This window comes from Cyclopterus lumpus, chromosome 9, assembly GCF_009769545.1.
Source record: "Cyclopterus lumpus isolate fCycLum1 chromosome 9, fCycLum1.pri, whole genome shotgun sequence".
Classification (NCBI taxonomy): domain Eukaryota; kingdom Metazoa; phylum Chordata; class Actinopteri; order Perciformes; family Cyclopteridae; genus Cyclopterus; species Cyclopterus lumpus.
In genome coordinates, this window is record NC_046974.1 from 12,136,222 (window position 1) to 12,158,058 (window position 21,837).

A 21,837-nucleotide genomic window follows, 5' to 3' on the forward strand; every position below is an offset into this window, starting at 1 on the left:
ATACAATCTAAAGCTCAAGAACAGCTCCTCAATGAACTTTGTGACGAGATTGTTTTTGAAACATACTACAGTTTCCCTTTTTCTTTGGTTTATTCCCACAACAGTACATTACAGACACACTTGGCAAAGAAAACTATGTTTACTCTCCAGAATACCAAAGCATGAATAATAGCAATTTCTTTCAAATTCAAGATAGTATCTGGTTGAATAATACCCTTATCTTAAGTGAAATAAGCTGGTACTTATACAGTCTAATGTTAATCTAGACAGTTAGGACCCTTTCTTTATGATTAATATACCTCTTTAAAAACTGCACTGTGAACCAGAAGAAGCCCTCCGTCCTTCATATGCCGACACCTCGACAAGTTTGGAGCACACAATGAGTACTGGGCTTTTCATTTCAAGTAACCTTTCAAAAGACACTAAACTAAACAGTCCTATCCCTCTTGCGGCTCGCTCTTGTCTGAGGATAAATCATAAGCATCTGTCCTCGAACCCGCCCTCTCTATCCCTCTACACAAACAGTACGCCCAGTTAATGAGGCCGGGGGAGAAAGTGTAAAGTGGAGGTGTATTGAGGGGCTGTGTACACTGGCCTAATCCTCCTTCACAGCATGTGTTGCGTCATTAGAGCTGTATGGGTCGTGCTTCCTGTGACACGGGCCCTATTCACTCCCGTGGCCCTCAGCCGCTGCACTGCAGAGATCCAGTGTTTTGTTCGGAGCAGCTTTAAGCCGCAGTGGATTTTCAAAAGGTGGGAATGCCCTCAAAGACCACACAAAAACTCTCGCATGGGGATAGAAAAATGTGGTAAAATCTGGTGACAGGAGGTAAATACCAGAGGTCACACACAAAAAGACCAGAGTCTAAGATTCACTCAGCAGCTTTATTTTTCTGTACAAATTTCATGGCAGAGGACCTGGCTACATGGATGAACCGGTAATGATGTAATCCCTTTGTTTATGTGTGTGGGTGAAAACTGAGATGAATGCCTTAATGCAAACTTATCTATCCTTGTTTCATCTGTTGTCTCCATTAACAATTTTAAGGCTTTATTAAGATTTCATTTCTATGAATACAATCACGTACAGAACCTGGTGAAAACAGATCATTCTACGCTGCTATTTCATTCAAATTTTAAGCTTGGAGAATTATTCTATATAGTGCACAGTGCCATGGAGAGTTACAGTATATTCTATAGTGCATATTATTGACATAAAACACAATTTGCCAGTGGTATTGGTCTTTTAAGTTTTACAAAGAACATAGTTATGATCAGTTTATTCATAAGTCTGATTATTTGATGAAAAACTTAGACAAGATGCCAACATGCAGTATGTAAGACTGAGGTTTCCTACAAGAAGTGAGTGCTCAGATGGAGTTGATTCCGAGCGGAAAGGGATTTAAAAACGGTGGTTGATTCAACAGAATAAATGCTCCTGAATCAACAGCTGTACTACATTTGTATTCACTTTTCAGATGAACAATAAAACAGTTGCACTAACTGCAACACTACTTTGGCTAACTGTTGTAGCCTAGGTAATATAGTGTATGTATTGCAACTATTCATTAAGAATGAGTGTATGCTATACTTGGTGCAGCTACTGTATACATTTGCCTCCTGTGTATCGTACCATACAGCGCTGATACGAGGTAGTAGAGATTCATTCATTTAGAACTGTAAACCATACAACTCAGGAGATTGACTGACATATTTAAACACAATACAATATGATAGAACAAGCATCACAAAGTAGCAATATTGCTTTTGGCTACAGCTCTTATTGCTGGCTTATTTAAACATTAGAATGGCTCAGATGATACAAACAGCTTTGATATTATGACTGTACGTCACTGCCAAGTCGTCACACCGATCCCATACTGTCTTTTTACTCAATGTGCTCATCTTTAACTACATAGTATCTTCAAGTTCCCTCACATTACTGCAAATACTAAGACTTTTATAGACATTTCAAATGCAAAATAAATAAAAATGTAAGGCCAGTTTTACCAGTAAAATGACAATTGTGCAAAAAAAAGAAGAAAAGAAGCACACTCTGTAGTAGAGTATTTAACCGCATGGCTGATTTCTCCTTAAAAATGGCAGAACAAGAAAGTCAACTTATTCATATTTTCTAGACTGAATTTTTTTGCTGAATGTGATCAGTGTTATGTTTATACTTTTGAGCTGTCTGAATACTGGTAGTCAAACTCAAGTTATTTCAATACATTTTCAGCACCTGCAGATAGGACCTTTCACCCTGATCCTGATCTCACTTGGGCTGTTCTTTGAGCTGGTGCTCCCTGAGAGCACCAGTGAAGGTAGCTGTCCACACGTGCAGGGCTGTCCCGGCAGAGAGGGTGAGGAAGAAGAGGAAGGCAACTTGGAAACCAAACCAATCCACCATGCCTCCGGCTAGAGCGCTAAATGTCAGCTTCCCCAGCACCTCCAGAGTCGCCAGGAAACTGTAGTGGGTCGCCTAATGGAGAGAGTAGAGTGGGGAGGTGGGATGAAGGGAAAAGAGTAAGAGGAGGAGGTGAAGGAGCGGGAAGTGAGCAGAGAACAGGACAAGGAGGAAGGAGAGGGTTTGGAAAATAAAGGCACATTGTAAGTAAAAGAGGGAGTAGCAGATGGGAAAGTGGAGAGGTGACACTTCATACTATCAACTTATCAGTTGATGTTTTTAAACATGTAATACAAAACAACAACAACAACAGACAGAGACTAGAATAAAAGTGTGATTTTCCAGAAAAAAGAAAACCAAAAAGAAGAAGAAAACAATTGATGGGGGAAAACAATTTAAATAAAGAAGACTGGAAGCCTGAAAGAGAAAGCGTGAGATCAGGGCCCGAGACGATGGATGGAGGCCAAACGAAGAAGAGTATCTGATCCCAGCCTTAAGGCGAGAGAGTGAGTGAGAGAGAGATTACCTAATCCTACCTAAACCTCCTCCTTCTGCCCGAGAGCACGGCATTTAGGTGAGGCAGGTAACCAAACCAAACAGAAGGTATCTGGCACCACCAAGACCATTGCCTGAATTAATTAATCCTTTAGGTTTAGGACTCTTTTCTTCATTATAACAAAAGCCTTTACTCCATCAAACTAAAATGTATTGAAATTGAAATTAGTTCTGAGACATGTCCATGCATACATTACTGTTCTGCATTACAAAACAATAGAGATACATCAAATGCGAACTTCAAATGGACTTTTATTTAGTGTGAAACAGTTAACCTTCAGTTGAACATTTTGCTTGTTTAAAATTCACCAGGTAAACAGCGTGTGATCTTTCACTACTGTACATCTACAAATGATACCATAATGCATCTTTTACAGGGTTAACAATGTTTGTTTTGCTGTGCACCATTTTCTTTCTCATTTTAGAACAAGAGCTGCAACAATTAATCGAGTAGATTTACAGAAAAGGAATCAGCAACTATTTTGACAATTCATTAATTCATAGTTCCAGGATTTGTAGATTGTATCAGATTTGTATCCTTGTTAAGTCAGTATATGTTGTTTTTATCACTATTGTACAGACAAAAACAAATGCCTGAAGACGTCTCCTCGGACTCTCAGTATGTGACAAACATGTTTCACTATTTTCAGATTATGTAACATATAGATTAGATGATTAATAAACTAATAATTCAGTTACCACAATCACTACGATCCGTACAGAAGATTTCTCAACTGAAAATGAAATGGTATGAATTCGATGAGAGTTGAGGAGCTGGTGGTGAGTTTAGACGACTGTGGTCGGTACACTGAGGTAGAGAACTTTGAGACCCTGTGTGACCACAGCTAAGTGGAGTGCCTTTTTTCTGAGCAACTTGTTTAACAGATTTGGTTTCTATCTCCTGGGGATCGTTAACAAGCACTCTTACTATCAGCTTTCTGTCACTGGATAGCACTACCTTCAATAACACACACATATACACACAGCGAGAGCAGGCGAGCTAATGCTACCCCCTCCTGTGTGCGCATACACACACACACTCTCACGCAGAACCTCTGAGATTAACGGTGGTTCTCTCTCTATTTATTTTATCAGTAACTAGATCCTGATATCTGTGCTACAGCCTGTGATTTGTTTCCCCTTTCTATTCAACTTTAAGAGTGACAGCAATTTAAATGATAATTTGTCACCTTCAGAGATTGACTGAGCGACGAGTGAGTTGCTGTGTGAGTAGCGATCACCTCCAGGCAACGATGACCCAGTTACGACGGGGACACAAGGAGGTATGTTAAAGAGGAGAAAACGAGAGAGCAGAGGGAAAAGTCGGGAGCGTTTAAAGGACCCCAGAATGACAAAGAAATAGAGTGAGGTGGTAGAGGGTGGGGGTAAGTGTAGTACAAAAGGAAAAGAGAGAAGCAATGAATAGAAACTGGGTCTGAGATTTTCCAGGTGGAAACAGCTGATGAGAACTGACAGGTATAGGTGATGAGAGGTTTGTTACTGTATGCTGAGGATTTCCCTCTCTGGCCCCCCTGACAATAAAAAGGAAATTACCTAAAATTACACAATGGCACAATTAAACCAAGACAGAAAGAGGAAAGAAGGGAAGGATGGAATGACAGAAAGAAGAAAAAAGTGTGTGTTGTCTAATGAAGCCACATGAGATGACCGAAAGCCAAATAATTCAACAATTAATCCCCAAAATTTTGCGACAAAAGACAAAAAAATATTGAATAACAGCAGTCCCTGTTTCGAGGCTATTGGCAGGTATGAATAAAGTTTGCTTTACCTGAATGCTTTCCTCGGCCCTCTGAGTGCAATGCATCATGGTAGTGAAGGTGAGCGTGGTGATGAGCCCGCCCAAGAAGTGTTGAACACTCATACTCAAGACGGCCATACCTGAAGTACCAAACACACAAAATCAAGCAAAAAAAAGACACAGAATGTTTCTTAGTGCAACTATTAGGTTTTTCTGAAATAGGCATAAAACTATCCATTTTACATTGTTTGCTGCTCTGCTCAACTTCTCACTATACCATTCTGTGTAGAAATCAAAGTAGTGAGACAAAGCAGCAAGAAACGGTAAGCTGCTGAAGTGTCTCCTCTCCGTTCTCACACCACCGCCAACTCCCCCTCATCGCCCCCAAAACACATGTAGCGTATCCTCTGAGGGGAAGTGGCAGAGCGGTGTTAGCGGGGAAACACAGAGGAACCACAGAGCCTATCTGTCTCTGCTCCCGCTAACACTGAATTATTCACTCAAGCCGCCAGAGTTTTTCCCGAATAAGACTCTTCAGTCAGCGACACAAGACTGTAGGAGTCACACAGATACACCGACTGATCAGACTGGAAGAGTGGGAAGCGGAGGGTTATCATGTAATATTGAAAAATCTGAAACTGAATGTTTTTCTGAAATCTTTGTTCTGGGTTTAAAGTAAAGGGAGGAGAGGCCTCAACTTTCAGTCTGAGAGGCTTGATAGGGGAACAGACAACTCTGACGGAGATAAAAGGCACAGATATGAATCCCAAAAGCTTTGCGACTGGCTGTGTTAAGGAATCAGATGTGTCATTCAGACATTAATAACGAAATGGCTCTCTGGAGAGAGAAAGAGCACCTGTCTATCAATGTCCTCTGCATCATCAACTCTTGGGCTGTATTAGTATTGAACATCTGGCTCAATCGGTAGGTCAGTAGTTCCAAACCTTTTTGTCCCTGAGTCTAACAATTTCTGTCATTTTTTTAACGACATTCTAGCATTCATGTCTGTAGAAGTGAGAAAGTAGGCAGCAGTTTTAACTTCTCTGTCTAGCTCTGTTTTTTTCTTCTTTGCCCAAAGATTTCTGTCACTTTTTCTGTGTACAAAGGAGTGCAACACTGTGAAGGGCTTCCAGGAGACAAAGTGTGTGCCGTAATCCCCATATTTGAACAATTACTATGTATCTTACCTTCCGACATGTTGTATAAATAAAGATAAAGCAATGTCTTATTGCGTCAGCACATCACAGCTTGAAAATGTCAACATGTACTTTGAGTAGAACTTAAGAGTGATTTTGCCTCTATAAGAATTGATTCCTTTTTAGAGCCTCAAGAGGTGAAACTTTTCAAAAGAAGTGTGAAAGAAAAAACACAATTGTACGTAGTAGAAATATGTTCTTCCTTTCTTTTTAGGCCCACTGTTTGACAACCAACAGGGTCTAGGTCACCTGACCAAAGACCAGACAAGGAAAGGCGTCAGTAATTCTATAGTGGGATTTAGAGCTTTCACTGTGAAGGTAAATATCTATTGCACAACTGTGCTGTACAGACATTACCTAACGTCAATATCAATTTACTACCTTCCAGCCAAAGCGAGAGAAATCAGCAGACGTATTCCATTAGAAAAAAAGGACAACGCACGCCTTATGTCACAAATATCCAAGATGACAGAAATACCACAACACAATAGCAGAGTAGTGAATGTCATAATGAAGTCTTTGTTAAGATTGTCAGAGGAGTTGGCTCAACTTAATTCTTATTTTTGAGAACCTTAGTATTTTTGAGTGTCTTCCAGTCATTGTTGCAAAAGCATAGTTGTGATCATTGTTCCTCTTTCCAAATGCAGTCTTGCTGTATTTGGTGTCTAGCATCATGATTTTTTTTAGCCTTTTGTTATTCACCAAATTACATAAGTCTGTACTTTTTATGACTGATTACAGAGCATATTCAAACAGTGGCCTTTAAAATGTTGATTGCGCTGAATAAACAGTTCTTATTCTCAACTAAATATAATTTGACCTAATCTAACTATAAGATCATAAGTCAGTGTGACTATCCTTGTGTGTTTATCATAAACTCACAATGTACATTTGTGACCTAAAGCCGTGTTTATACACGCACGTGCAAGTTAATGTGTTTATTCAAGAGACTGGTGCGCTGATACACTATTCATGGAAAAGAATAAAAGACTAACAGGGTCACTACCTTCTGCTATGAGTGTTATATATATATACCAGAGCACCAACACAAACAGACAAACTGGACTACATAGCATAATGGCAAATGGCAATCTGTGTTCTAACTGGGCTCCAGTTAAATTGGTGTCTGTGACTGTACTTCAGTCTGTCTCTCACCTTTCATGAGTGGTGATGGCTCCAGTATCGTGAGTAGAGAGCTCTGGAAGACCATGCTGATGGTTCGCAATACAAACACTCGTCGCATCAGAGCCCCGATGCTGCGGAGAGAACAGCAAACCAGCCAAGTATTAGAGATGTTCAACAACTTTGAGGTACGAGTGTTATTGATAAGCAGTGTGATATGTGGAGACAGGGGCTCAAGGTTGGTTCATTTGGAGACACTGTGCTTTTTCTTTTCATGTTACACACACATACACAAGAACATGTGTACACATGCTTAAGTAAACAAGTCCCCAGACACTAATTGATTCCCTGTTAGTGCAAGAAAATCATCCCCCTGTGGGTTTGGTTTGTGACGTAATCAATAACCTAAGGAGATCCCCAGCATGAGGAAGATAATTAATCACTGTTAACACATGCACGCACGCACACACAAACACATACAAACGTTGTGTGACATCAGGGATTAACAATGTCAATCACTCAGAGGATGCCTGCCACTCAAAGGACTGTGTGTGTGTTTGTTTGTCTTTTTGCATGTCATTATTTATGTGTAAAAAGGCTGTGAGGAAAAGGAGCTTGTCACACAAAGCAGGATATCTGATTTAGTTGGATAAGAGAACCGAGTATAATAATTTCAGTCCATGATTGAGATCTAAAGTTCAATGTTCTTCCCAGCAAAATGTAAAAGTTAAGATGAGATGAGGCCCTGATCTGATCTGTATTTGGCTAAGCAGTGACCGAAATCTTCTGATCCTAAATAGTGTTCCTTTTTTGCCCTGTTGTGGACAAATGGGATAAGAAATTAGGGGAGCGTGACGACTGCTGACATGCTCTGCAAGTCCCCGACCACACTTGAACCAGGTATGCTTGGATTATATGGTATGAGCTGCAACTAGCAACTATCTTCGTAAATTAATTAATCGGCAAATAAGTTTTTATTATTATTAATTTTTTTGATCTATAAACATCATAAACAGAAAAGATTACCATCACAATGAACTACAACCAAAAGTGACATATGACCGTCTGAAATTAAATATATAATGTGACATTTGTTTTTTTAACAATATTTGGTCCAAATACCATGATAAAATAAATAATCTGTTAATATGATTAACAGTTAACAGATTATTACAAACAAATAACACAGCAGAAAACCATTTGTAGTGAACACTTGCTTTGACTAATTTCTAAGTCTCTCTCTCTCTCTCTCTCTTTCACATGCTAAAGACATTCTTCTCTCTGCTCCTTTACCTACCTTCTCAATGACAGTCTTTCATATCACACACTCTCTAGAGATGCTGGTGTGTGTGTGTGTGTGTGTGTGTGTGTGTGTGTGTGTGTGTGTGTGTGTGTGTGCGTGTGTGTGTGTGTGTGTGTGTGTGTGTGTGTGTGAGAGAAAGAGAGAGAGAGAGAGAGAGAGCCCAGATAAGAATAGCCATGTTCTCGGGTTGCCAGTGGCAGTTGTAAAGGGGGTCATTCACTGACCACAGGAAAAACCTTCCAACTGAGCTTTTAGAGGTGGGACTGCAGCCTGGTGGACAGCACTCTCTCTGTGTGAATGTGTGTGTGAGTGTGTGACAGAAAGAGGGGAGGAAGGAGAAGTGTTCACCTGACACTGGACAACCAAATCCACTCGTTTTATATTTTACCTTTAAAAGAGGGCTGGGAATATGATTAACTCTGATTCACCAGCTGTCATTTAACATATACTGGCCTAACATCACTGTGTGGTTGACTTTTAAATGTTCTTAAAGGAATACAAATAGCAGTTCCCACTTTCCCAGTAGAGACACCAGAAACTGATGGCAGAAACTGAAACCAGTAAATGCTGACAGATAGACTAAACACTCCAAAGACTGATGAGTCAAAATGGCTTTTGTACATCTGACCCTCAGAAGTAATGTTGCTGTGTTCTGACTGTGTGAACATTTTAATGCCTTTTCAAGTTACAGATTTCTTTACAAGTGAGATGGAGGGAAAGAGTGAAATATTAAAAGCCAAAGTATAACAATTACATTCTTTTTAAAGTGCCCCTCAAAGAAATTTAGCTTTTTGGAGGTTTTCTCTGTGTTAGATAGTGACACATTACATGAGGAGAAAACTTGGGAGCCAATCGGGAACACAACACAAAGGCAAAACGACTGATGTCAGAGAGAGCTCATGGCAACTGACAAACTCGACAAAAAGGAAAATAAACAAACTTCAGCAAAAGGCACAAGTTCAACGACAGTATCTCTAATTATTTTTGACCCCCTGATATAGTAAATTGGTTACATCGCAAAATGTTCTAGATGTGGATGGAAGGAGGGAAAGATGGTCGGATGTTGGTTTGACATACTATGTAATTTCATGGCACTATGGGACTCTCATTTAAAACAATAGATCTTAAAAGTGTTTTGTACAAATGAGGCTTAAAACTTAAAAAAAGTAAATTCATGACAGCTTATGGAAGACAACCTCAACACTATTGCATGCTCAAAGAGGATATGATGCCATTGGCAGGAGACCGAATGAAACGGACTGTTGACTTGATTAAAATTAAGTAATTCTCTGGGTTTGAAAATGGTTAAAAAATATTTGAGATAATATAAGCACACAGCTCTACAAAACATATAACATAGTTCTACTTGTTTCTAGACATTTGAATGCGGGAAATGTACATATTCTACCTTTAGTAGAATAAAGCAGGGTGGAAACTATCCTTTAGAAAGGCATTGTTGTTATTTATAGCTCTTATTACATCACACTGGCCATAGGCTGGGCTGTGCTATGATGTGATCCTAGTATAAGCAGACATAAAACCTTATGCAACAATGGTCAGCCACAAAAGACAGTGTCAATGTGCTGAAGGGGAAACATGTAAAGGTTAACTTCAATGCAAAAACAACTTGCTATTGAAAAATCTTCATGCCTGCTCATCAATATTGTAACCAGATTTGTAACACTGTATACCTTTGCTAATATACCACATTTAAAATACTAAAAAAATCACCAGAATAAGTCAAATTTAATATGCTGCAATACTGATAGTAATCATAAAGTCTACATCTTAGTATCTTTGGGATCTGGGATCAAACCCTGAGGGGTGTGTATGTGTGTGCACGCGCATGAGTGTGTGTGATGGATTGGCTGCTCACGCTGTTCACACACCACACACCAGACACAGGGGGTCCCTGAGCTCTCAAACAGGGCTATGTTTACTTAAATTACTGTACACACACAGTCAGACAGGCAGAAACATACACACACACACACACACAAGAGCCCATGAAGACTAATAAAAACACGTGAAGAACGAGTCCAGAGTGATGAGGAAGAGGTAAAGGAGGAGGAAGCAAGCTGCAAGCAAGCTTGAAGGAGGAAGAAGAAAATGAGCAAGATGTGGAGGAAGATGATGATGATGGTATGGTTACATCTGGTGGGATGAGAGCACAGAGTATGAGGCAGTAAGATACATGTTCCTGTGGTGCTGTGGACTGGACTAGGAATCCTCACTTCTTTCTTCCTGCCTCGTTTTAACCTCATTGAGTCTTGGCTAGGCTTGTTTCTAAAAACTGTTACATTCACTTGTTAAATGTGTACATACTGTCAAGAAAATCTTACAAATCAAAATTAAAACTCCCAAAGCTTCTCGTCTGCAATTACTCCATGTTTCATAAGTGTCATGTGAGGGTTTTTGTATATTGGTCGGACAAAAAAAGATCTTGGTTTCTGGGAAGTTTTGACAGGCATTTTATAAGCATTTATTTACAGTTGTATATACCCAATGATGAAGGAAGTAACTGGCAGATGAATCTATAATTGAATTAACTGGTAAATATTGCCTTGAGAATATTGGACAACACTATCGAATATGTGGATTTAATGACGTGCAAAAAATGGGTACTTTCGCAGTCGTCTTTTTATAAATCCGTAAAAGGTGCTAAATACATGATTAGGAGCACTTGTATTGCCTCTCAGCGTCTCTTAACATGGCGACGGCTGAGCAGGCGGCTTGCAGCTATTGATGCCAACAGCAGGACAGAGCTCGTAGTGTTTACTTTGGGGGAAACGGAGGGTTTGTGATACACTGCCGTGACAGCGCTATCAGCTGTAACCGCCATATGAGCACAGTGCAGATCGGTGGCTTTGAGCTAGCCAGTGTGGCAAGGTCACATGGACTAAAAGCATGCTATGACAAGGAGAAGTTTGGATTACAACACACAGAGAGGTAGAGCGAATTAATTCTCTGCTCAGGTAGACATTACTAATCTATACGTTTACATATAAAACAGTTGTTTGCTGCTATATTAAAGCTCTGAATATCAAATTTAGCACCTAAGGGAATTTTCCCCTGAGCACCAAATCAATTTAAAGACCCTGCAATATGATGCCACTAAAAATAGTCCATTATTCATACATCCTGTCATATTCATTGAATGTGTTTATGTAACTCTGTAACTCTGTTCATTCTGTACACATGACATCTATTGCGTCTGTCCATCCAGGGAGAGGGATCCTCCTCTGTTGCTCTCCTGAAGGTTTCTTCCCTTTTTTCCCTATGAAAGGTATTTTTCTTTGGGGAGTTTTTCCTGATCCGATGTGAGGTCCTGGGACAGGAATGTCGTATGTGTACAGATTGTAAAACCCCCTGAGGCAAATTCGTAATTTGTGATATTGGGCTATATAAAATAAACTGAATTGAAATAAACTGAATAGAGTCCCAAAATACTACTGCCATTCAAAAACGATCATGGTGAAGCCAGTGATAACCTGGTGAGAATAACGGTGTTGATAGAGACTACCTGAACTGAGCGAGCAGCACGCCTCCCAGAGAAGACCCACAGATGGAGAAGCCCATGGCGATAACGCCATTCCAGAAGCCGAGCTCCCTGGCGGTCATGTGATGATCCAACAGGAAAAGAGGAAACATGGTCACTGCACCCTGCTCACCTGTATACAGAGTGACAGAAGAGACAGGTGGACAAAGAGGGAAGATCAGGAGATAAAAAGAAGACGAGAGACAGAGAAAGAAGCAACAGACATGAATGAGTTATTCGGTTAGATATGATGATGGTAAGACATGCAATTGAGACAACATGTATTATGTGCTGTATGTCTTTGACTAAGCATTACTATTTTTCAGCTACAGTAAATATGTGAGACACTTCCTGAATACACACGCCTATTCTAATCACAGTCAAATATGATGAGGATGTTGTACTAATCTGTTTAGCCTGCAAGACTGAACAACATGGTTTTCCTGAGATGACAACTGCCGAATCAAATACAGCACACCGACACACAGCGCACCTAGGCCTATTCCTGGAAAGTGTCAATAATAGATGCCTGACAAGAAAAAGAATACCCTCAGTCACTTTATCAAACGGGGCCTAGCACTTTTCCTAAAGCACCAAAAGGAAAACACAACAAAAACACAAAAACTTCCTCAGATGAAACAGACCTCACAAAGACCTTTCAGTCAAAATAAAAAGTTTCTGTCAGACAATAAGACTTTCTCTGTGTGTCGTTGAGTGTGGGGGTAATGTTCTGCTGAACATTACAGTAAAATATTCAGTGGCGCCGACTATACGCCATTATTATATTAATGGAGACTGACTTCAGAAAGACAGTGGGACCAAGGAGCTGCGTGAGTGACAGCTTGGCTCCCAGACTGCTGTCAAAGACAACGCAACACAACGCGACGACTCACTCACTCAGTCAGCCAGGAGACAAACAAAAATAGAGAAGGAAGAAAAAAAGGCAGATGAAACAGACTGAAATAAAAAAGAATGAGAAAGCCGAGGAGCTCCCAGTGATAGGGAGTGCAGCAGTAGAACGAGAGTGTCACCACTAGTGTGACAACCCAGCAGTAACATGGCGTAGGAAATTTGGATTCTCTGTGTAGGAAACACTTGTCTCTCACTTCTGTCACTCAGGTTTCACTCTTGGCAATTTACATATAGTTAATAAGGACAAGGATGATTATGTTCAAATTGGTCACAAAAAAGTCAATAAGATTAAAAAATAAAATAATCTACCGGTCTTTGTTTTTCTTTTAGATAAAGTGAAAGGGGAATGAGGAGTCAGAGGTAATTAAAATCACAAGAGACGTACTGAGCGGTATGTACTTTGCACTATGCGCTAGGCAATAAACTAAAATAGTTTTTTGTAATGTAATTTTACAAATAAGTCACATGACAACAACATGTTTAAATATTACTCCTAAACCCATGATCTATATTTAAATTCAAGATATTAGAATTACTGTACATATTTACAATATGTCATTACATTACTCACCCCTCACACCCAGTGGGAGCTGCACTGATACACTTACACCCTCTGTGCATTATTCACATTTTAATATCTGTCATGCTCTGTGCTGAACTGTTATGAGCAGCATCAACTTAGCCGTAACCATATTCGTCATAATAAAGTAAACATTAGCAGCAGCGGTACCCATGATGCCTGGGTTGTTTACCCATGGTTCTGTGCTCCCGTTCCTGTCTGCCTGCCTGTTGTTTAGCTCAGAGCTTTCACAGTCCTGCCTTCAACTAATTATTTCTTTAAAGAGGGGGGTTGGGGGAGGGCGTGCAGACAAACACAAGCAGGCTGATTATTCCTTTCTATAAATATTCTCAAAGCAACAATTGTCCATTTCAGCAGGGATTTCATTAGACATCCGCAAAGATTAAACAAGCAGAATGAAGGGGAAGGAGAAAAGGGTGGAACAAGAGAGAAGGGGGGAGACGACGAGAGATAGGGAACGGGGTGGGGTGAAAGAGGGGAGGACTAAGAAGAAGATAGTGTGAAAAAATAAAAAGGACTTTTTTTTTTTTTAAAGGGCAGAGAGAGAAACAGCATCGATGTAAAAGGGGCAAGGGAAGAACAAATTATATGTAGAGCAGGAAATGACAATCATAATGCTTTTATCTCAATAACTACAAAAAAAAGATGTGAGTTGAACGACTTGAGAAAAAGGAGAACATCATGGGATGGACACAGCTAAAGACAGAGATAGAGAAGGTGGGGCAGATGAACAGAGACACTGTTAGGAGGTTAGTGAAGAGGAAATAGAGGAGGAATGGCAGGCTCAAAGAAAATACTGTTTATGTTTACATTAGAAGCAGACAGCACAGAAAGACAAGACAATTTAACATTAAAAATGTTAAATCCTAGTGTATTTAAAAAGGTGCTGTATGACATCAAGTCTACTAGACTTTCAAGTGGGGTCCAAGCACCGTGAAATAAAGACAGCTATTTTATTTTCTGTACAATTGTGGACAATTTTGGTTATTTCACATGAGACATTTCTGTCTCTGTATTCCTTCTTGGTTTTTCTTCTGACAACAATTGTGGGGTTGTTGCACTTATTGTTGTTGTCCATTGAAAACCATGTACCATGTACGCGATTTAAAGTGTTTCAAATAAACAGTTTTTTTAAGTGTAGCTTTATTTGGTTTACTACATGAGTTTAAAACCCCATTGGATTGAAAAATGCATCGTCTCAAACCTAAAAACCGGACTGTCATTTCAAAGCTCATTCATAGGACGACTTAATGTTCCGGTCAATCGACACAGTCCAGATGAGAGAGATTAGAGGAGTTTTTCAGTGTTACTCATATAACATAATATAATTATATACTATGAAAAGACAATTTTTTTTCTTATTATTTCGTCATGAATAAGCAATACATTTAATGTTATGAATAAATGCTATAGATTAGAAAATAGGTTTTCAGATGCTTTAAGGGGTAAAAGTGAGAGGGTAAAAAAAGAAGCAGGGTTGTTTTATTCATCCAAGCTATGAAGGGCACTTCATACCAACATTGTTAATTTGTTAACTGACATGTGAGTACAAGTTTAGTAAGATGGATTTCATCAGAAATTGTTTGATTGCTTTATTTTACATAATGAACCCGTTTCATGGCACAACATGGAGAGGAGTCACTGTTTTAGCAATGCAAACAGGGCTAAAGCTAGTTTGACCTAACAGCCGGTGACTCAGAAAGTAAAACACTGTTTGTCATTTTCGGCAAAGCAAAAGATACAAGCAAACATAGCAACGACTTTATGAGAAAACTGGTCTTCATTTTGCTAAAACACTACCATCAACACTACCAAAAGTTATAGTATAGCTCAACTTGGCTGGTCTTAGTGGTTTTAGGACAGTTATTCCAAGTTCTCCCGATTTAGTTAAAAAAAGATTCTACACAACACTTTTGTCTGTATGAGATGGGGGAGATGGCCTGAGAATATGTGTGAATGTTGGGTGGTAAAAGCGATCAGAGTAGGATACGGGTGAGATATGGGGGAGATGAGGGTGAGAGGTCGACAAGGACAGTGGGGTCAAATCCTGACGCCTGTGCTGCAGCTTAGACAAAAGAGCCGGCAGAGCAGGAGAGATCACTGAGGACACTAAGTCCCCCTGCAGAACGATATTATGACTTCCTGCAGAGCGCATGGTAAACAGAGACAGGTTCATACATACTACATGTTTAAGACCAGCGTACATACACACACACAAATGCCTATGTGCATATACATGCACACACCTTTCAGCTCCGAAGGTTCCCTGGGGACAAAACCAGTAAACTGAGCCCTGTCTATACACACCGTCACATATCCTATGCATATTAATTGACTCAGTCACACGCACGCACGCATGCACACACACACACTACAGATCAATGTAGATGTCAAAGAGTTCTCATGTGAAAATACACTCTTTAACAATGCATAAGCAAAAGAACCCCTCATCACCCTAACCTGGTTACTGGATAGATTGTGTTTGTTCTCTGCATATATGTTTTCAAATATGATGTAATATTAATATCCATTCTATGTCTCAAGAGTAAATATCCCCTAAATTAATCTTTCAACAATTGCTGGAGGAACTTGGCTATGCTACATTTCCATTATGTCTTTTAAATAGTCACTTTGGGTTACAGTAGTTTTTCCTACAATATTGTGCATACCAGTGAGCAGTGGTTGTTGTTGGTTCGAAGAAAAAAAAAAAAATGTCTGTGTTTAATTTAAATTAAATTAAATTAAATCCAAAAATGAATTAAAGGATTGGGCCTACCTTAGGTCTGACATTGGTAGAGATGGTGTTGACTCAAGAAAACAATTATTAGTCATTAGTGTTTTCTAATGCTATAAAAGCTTTGTTTACATCAGTTATTTAACGTAAGTCCAACACACAACAAAAGGGTCAATATTCTGAAATATTATTTGGTGACGAAAAAGCATGTAATGGTGCTTTTTTTTAACCATAAAGACATAAAATCAAATTTGGATTCAGCTCATTATGTGAGATTTATGTGGCATGAAATGTGGATAAGACTTTTAAACACCCAGAAAGATCTTGAACCTATACGTTTCTGCATGGACAAGTGTGATCTATATTGCCATGTTGCTCTGTCTTTCTCAGGGCACCATGTGTTGGTTGTTCATTTATTCATCCCTTCCTACAGCCTCCCTCTGTAAGTTTCTCTCTTCTCTCATTTCCACTCCTCCACCTCCCTTCATAGCTCAAAACTCCATGACCTCCCCGAAACCCACCAGCATGCACTTCTGCTGGCGGCCATGTCTCTGAAACTGCTCTGAGGACTGGACTGAAGGTTTCATTACAACACCAGGATGTTTGGTTTGAGTGTGCATGTGTGAGTATTTGAGATGAGCAGGGCAACATTTTCTTGCATGCATTTGTTTTTAATGAATTAAAGAACCAACTTATTTTATTGTATTTGTACCCTCAGAGAAGCCTTCACTTTACTCTCTCAACCTCTACCTTGAAACTGTGTATGCAGGCAAAATGTAGTCCCAATAAAAAAAAAAAACAGCCCTCTTTCCCTTCTTCCTTTAGAGTTGTTAAGGAAATCCTACCTTCATGAAGGTTTTTGTTGAAACTGATTTGGAGAGGTGTCAATTTAATTTTGAAGGCTGTAATGTCTGGTGGTGTTGAACTGTATTGCATTACAATGAGAGTTGTTTCTAATATGTTGTCAAACCCATTTATATCAATGAGATGTGTCTAATAAACTGACAACTGGGTGTATTTTATCATTAAACACTGTAGTTGCCTCTTTGGAGGAAACAGTTGTGAAGTATTGGAACAAAGCTTTTCTTTTTTGTGTTCATCCATCCATCCATTCCTCTGTACACCTGGTCAGTTCCCAAGGAAAGCCACCATCAGGGGCCACCTCTTCTCACATCATTCATGTCTCTTGTCAAATACACAGGGTTACTGACCCCCTACCTTAAAAAACAGCTCTGACGTGTGCAACACTGTGGTATCACTTACAATAGCAATAAGTCGTTATTGCTATTGTAAGTAATATGAGAACATTTGAGGAGTATTTAAATTCAATGCATTGAAGGTGTTGATATAGCTGAAACATTGTGGTCAAATAATTATATTCCTCAAATTGTCAAATTATAGTAATTAACACTTTGCACTATGGTAAAAAGATAACGAGGAGGATTGCCCTTTTAGCTATGGCGCGTTTTAGCAGATTCACAGATCTGACGTTTATTTTTCACATATAACAACAGGGTATTACAATGTTTATATCCAACATTTGAACTTATCTGCATCTTGAAACCTCTCGTTTGCCTATTTCTTGACCTTTTCCTCTTAGATTTTCTTTCCAACCCTCCTCCCCCCCCCCCCCAAGCCCTCTGTCCATCCACCCAGACAGTTCTTCCATCATGCCTGTGGCCTTAGATGGCACGAGGGTCACAGTTCAGACACAAGGCTCCCGATGATTGGCCACTGTGTTGGACTCAGCGCAAACAGAGTTCATTAGGGATAGATGAGGGAGAGGGGGTCTGTGCTTGTGTGTGTGTCAGTGTTTGCTAAGCGAAGGGAGGGGGGGGGGGAAGTGTTCAGACAGGCAGATCACACAAACATACCCACACACCCCTTGAACAAAAACAATACTGTCTCACATAGGCAATTATGCTGGCACATCCAGGCCGAATCTAAAATATTACACAATATCTTTTTTCCCGCAAAGATGGGAAATATTTAGACTGCTACAACAGGAATATCTAATAAGTGACAAGGGTCTTAATGAATCTACTGAGAAAACACTAACTGCTACAGTAATCATTGTTGTAATTATGAGCATCAGCCGATGGTGAGTGTTCGTGTGACAGAGAGTGTTGGGGGGGGTTGCTCCCCAGACAGATTAGGGGGTCCAGCCAGCCTTCATATTTTGTCTAGTAGTGTCGTCTGCTGGGACTCATCCGATTACTGAGCCACTCTTAAAACTCTTTTAAAAACACACACACAATCTAAAAACAAAGGCATATACATTCAGCACATACACAAGTTACAGCTATGCAAATATGAGGAGACAATTATATTCCCACCACCCACATGCACACAAAAACACACATCAGCATGATGCGTCGTCTTCCATTTCGGTTTCTGAACGCAACAGACACAAAGACACTCTAATCCTTACATAATCCCCTTCTGCTACCAAACACCGAACTCTGGTCGTATCAACTCTCTCTCCCACATACACACACACACACACACACACACACACACACACACACACACACACACACACAAGCTTGACTGATCCAAAACTACTTTCAGTTTTTTGTTTCTTATTGGAACCATCTCATTCATATACAAAACTTACTGCATGAGCGCAATATGCATTCAAACTAACATTGTCTTCTTGTTCAAGTGCCTTGGGTCTATACTTTTATAACGGAGACATTAAAATCAACGGCTTTTTCTTAGCAGGGTCTGTATTTTCCAACATAGACACAGGACCCGCTTAGACACAATAAATTGTCAAGTAATAACTTCCCAAACTTTCCAATACACTCACTCCTTAGTTCAGTCTTCATGGACACACCAACAGAGACATCTAGTGGTGAGCTCTGCATCTACATCAAGGTAGGAACACAACTAAAGAAATGTTCAAAGTGGGACAAAGGGGGACCATTTCAGGAAACTTTTCATTGCTTCAAGTTTCTTTTCTTTTTGTCTGCTTAGTCTGTGAACCAAAAGCAAATTAAAAACTGATAAGCTTATAAACTGGTGTCCAAGATGAGATGGAAGTGCTCCCATTTATTCTTTTTTAATTCCTCGTTTAGTGATGTCCACCATGAGCGCAGTCTGCGCACATAATTAGAGCTGCAAAAATGTGTTGATTAATCAGTTAGTTGATCAAAATAAAATGTATCTAAAACAATTTAATTGAGTAGGCTGCACAGTGGTGTAGTGGCTAGCACTGTCACCTCACAGTAAGAGGGGCTCAAGTGTGTTACCCAGTATGGACGGTCCTTCTGTGTGGAGTTTGCATGTTCTCCCCGTGGCAGCACGGGTTCTCTCTGGCTTCCTCCCCACAGTACAAAGACATGCAGCTTAGGTTAATTGGACTCTAAATTGCCTGTGTGTATGCAAGCATGAATGGTTGTCTGTCTCTATATGTGCTCTGCGATAAACTGGCGTCCTGTCCAGTGTGTACCCTACCCTGCCTTTGCCCAATGTCAACGGGATCGGCTTCAGCGCCGTGCGACCCAGAATAGGAAAAGCGGTTTGGAGAATGGAATGGAATTGAATTGTTTCGGTTATTTATCAAACTCCCAGCATTCTCTGGTTCCAGCCTCTCCAATGTGATGATGTGCTGCTTTTCTCAGTTTTACATCATTGTACACTGAATATCGTTGGACATTTGAGGACATCGCCGAGAAAAATGTGACGGACATTTGTCACTTTTTTTGTGTAATGTTATAGATCAAACAATTGATAAAGAAAATGCTCATAGAGAAGCAGCCATAAAAACAAAGTATAGTTTAATCTGGGGAGGTTTAGACATAATATCAGTATTGGTATTAGGCCTTGGCTGCAAAGATATACAAGTAAATTAATATAAAAGATGTTGGTCTCCAATAATTGATTATTTCAACAAGTGCTTGCATATTAGTCAGACTCACCTAGTTTGTACGTCAGCACATACAGGACTGTCCAAGGGGTGCCCGGCACTGCTAGCATCTTCCTCCACACTCTCCATGGCCTCATAGCGTCTGCTGCCTGCCCACCCCTCCTGCTGCCATCTGCCTGTTGGCCCCTCAAAGTCTCATCATCCAGCACAGGGGCCCCCCACACAAACAGTGCCACGCCTGCGTACACAAATGTCAGCAGCATAAACATCCAGCTCCATCCAGCGACGTCAATCACAGCCAGCAGCCCACCTCCGGCAAACACAGATCCAGCTTTATAGCCCACGACTTGGGCTGTGTTGCCCAGGCCCAGCTCCCCACGACCTTTCAACAACGCCACCGCAGCCCCGTCTACAGCAATATCCTGGACAGAAGCCAAGGAGTTCATGACCAAAAGGGTTCCTGCTACTCCCCAGATATGTGCTTCGGGGGCCAGGGCAGCACTGGAGAGGCATGTCAGAGCCAGCCCAGACACTGTGCCCACCAGCCAGCGGCGCTTCGTGCCAACCCGGTCCACAAAAGGGGCCCAGAGCACCTTGAGGACCCATGGAAAGTAGAGGATCTTGGTGAAGCCAATGCGAGTTAAGGAATGACCAGCTCCACGCAGGTAGACAGGAAGCAGGGAAGACTGGAGACCGTAGGGGATGCCCTGGACAAAGTACAGCAGGCCCAGGAAGACAAGTTTGTCATTCATGATCTACCTCCACAAGAGAGCCTCTAATTGAGCAGACACTGCAGCGGTCCATTGGTCAGGTCATTGTTGAGATGAAAGGGGAGATCCTCAAATGGACTGGCTGACCCAGATGAACTGATCGAACTGAAATGAAAAGACAAAGTGTGGAGTTCAGGGTTATTGATGCTGAAGTTTCAGTCGTATTAAAGAGGCCATGGGGTAACTAAAGACAGTCACAGCTCCCGCAGGCAGCCTTAAAAGGAGTTGAGTCGAGCTGCTGTTTTACTGCTTATAAGTCCGCCCAGCTCAGTTATCGGTCACGGCTACCGTTAGCTCCTCAAAGTCAAATGACTTATGGACACAAACACACTCAATACCACGGTGACCACGTATGTGTTTTCATCATTTCACTGAACGTTATATTACAACACAAACGTGACTTTGCGTCTCTGACATTTTGCTCACAGACACAACAGTTAGCAGTTTGTTGACCGACTGGACGAGCTACCGTTAGCTAGCTAGTCCGCTGTCATGGTAACCTTAGTGTAAGACTAGCATATGAACACACTTGTACAGCGTGGCAACAGTATAAGGGGTTGTGTTGCACTCAAAGAAACAGTTGTGTATGTGTTATGAGATAAATGAACACCTACTAAGATAGAAAGTCGGCTAGCCTCGGAGCTCCTCTTCTTGTTTATAGTTGTGGTCTGAATGAGCTATGAGGTTGCCAGGTTTGGTGGCAGATCCCTCTTCTGCAGAGAGCAAACAGGAAGAGGTGGTGTCTGTTCTATAATTGTAACGCCAAAGCATGTGCCGGCTTTCTACCATTTAACACTACATGATAAATTACTGCTATAACAGTGCACTAAAAACATTGTATTAAACCAGCCATAGGTTCCTTAATGAAACTAAAATATACACAATAGATGAACTATATCACCCACTCTGTGTGTGTGATTCATTGGTCATTCATTCATTGTGTGTTTGCAAATTGAGACTGCTGTGTTAATTGTATTGCATTGTCATTTCTAAAATTATGGGATTGAGATGGCTTTATAGCCAAAATATCACCCGTGCATCATGAGGAGTGTTAAAGATTTATATACACATATATCAAATGGTAAGTACTATA

General features: G+C 40.5%; 1 protein-coding gene across 3 annotated transcripts; it reads right to left on the reverse strand.

Moving 5' to 3' along the window:
- Positions 1-871: 871 nt before the first annotated feature.
- Positions 872-21,461, reverse strand: mfsd3 (major facilitator superfamily domain containing 3). Of its 3 annotated transcripts, XM_034542226.1 has the most exons (7): positions 21,359-21,453; positions 20,027-20,849; positions 11,863-12,010; positions 7,070-7,170; positions 4,749-4,858; positions 4,434-4,491; positions 2,315-2,479 (listed from the first exon to the last, which is right to left on the reverse strand). In XM_034542226.1, exons 2-7 carry the CDS (start codon positions 20,724-20,726, stop codon positions 2,424-2,426), a joined length of 1,173 nt encoding a protein of 390 aa, XP_034398117.1. In that variant the 5' UTR covers positions 20,727-20,849; positions 21,359-21,453; the 3' UTR covers positions 2,315-2,423. The 3 variants fall into 3 exon arrangements, with proteins under 3 accessions (XP_034398116.1, XP_034398117.1, XP_034398115.1); XM_034542225.1 differs by lacking the exon at positions 4,434-4,491 and having other exon boundaries at positions 872-2,479; positions 21,359-21,461; XM_034542224.1 differs by having other exon boundaries at positions 2,361-4,491.
- Positions 21,462-21,837: the final 376 nt, after the last annotated feature.

Bases quoted from the DNA above. Each gene is read 5' to 3' on its own strand.
- mfsd3 (XM_034542224.1), bottom strand. From the start codon at position 20,726: ATGAATGACAAACTTGTCTTCCTGGGCCTGCTGTACTTTGTCCAGGGC. The intron at 12,011-20,026 runs GTGAGTCTGACT...CTCTGTATACAG, and splicing joins TGTGCTGACGTACAAACTAG to GTGAGCAGGGTGCAGTGACC. The intron at 4,492-4,748 runs GTAAAGCAAACT...TTTTATTGTCAG, and splicing joins GGGCCGAGGAAAGCATTCAG to GGGGGCCAGAGAGGGAAATC.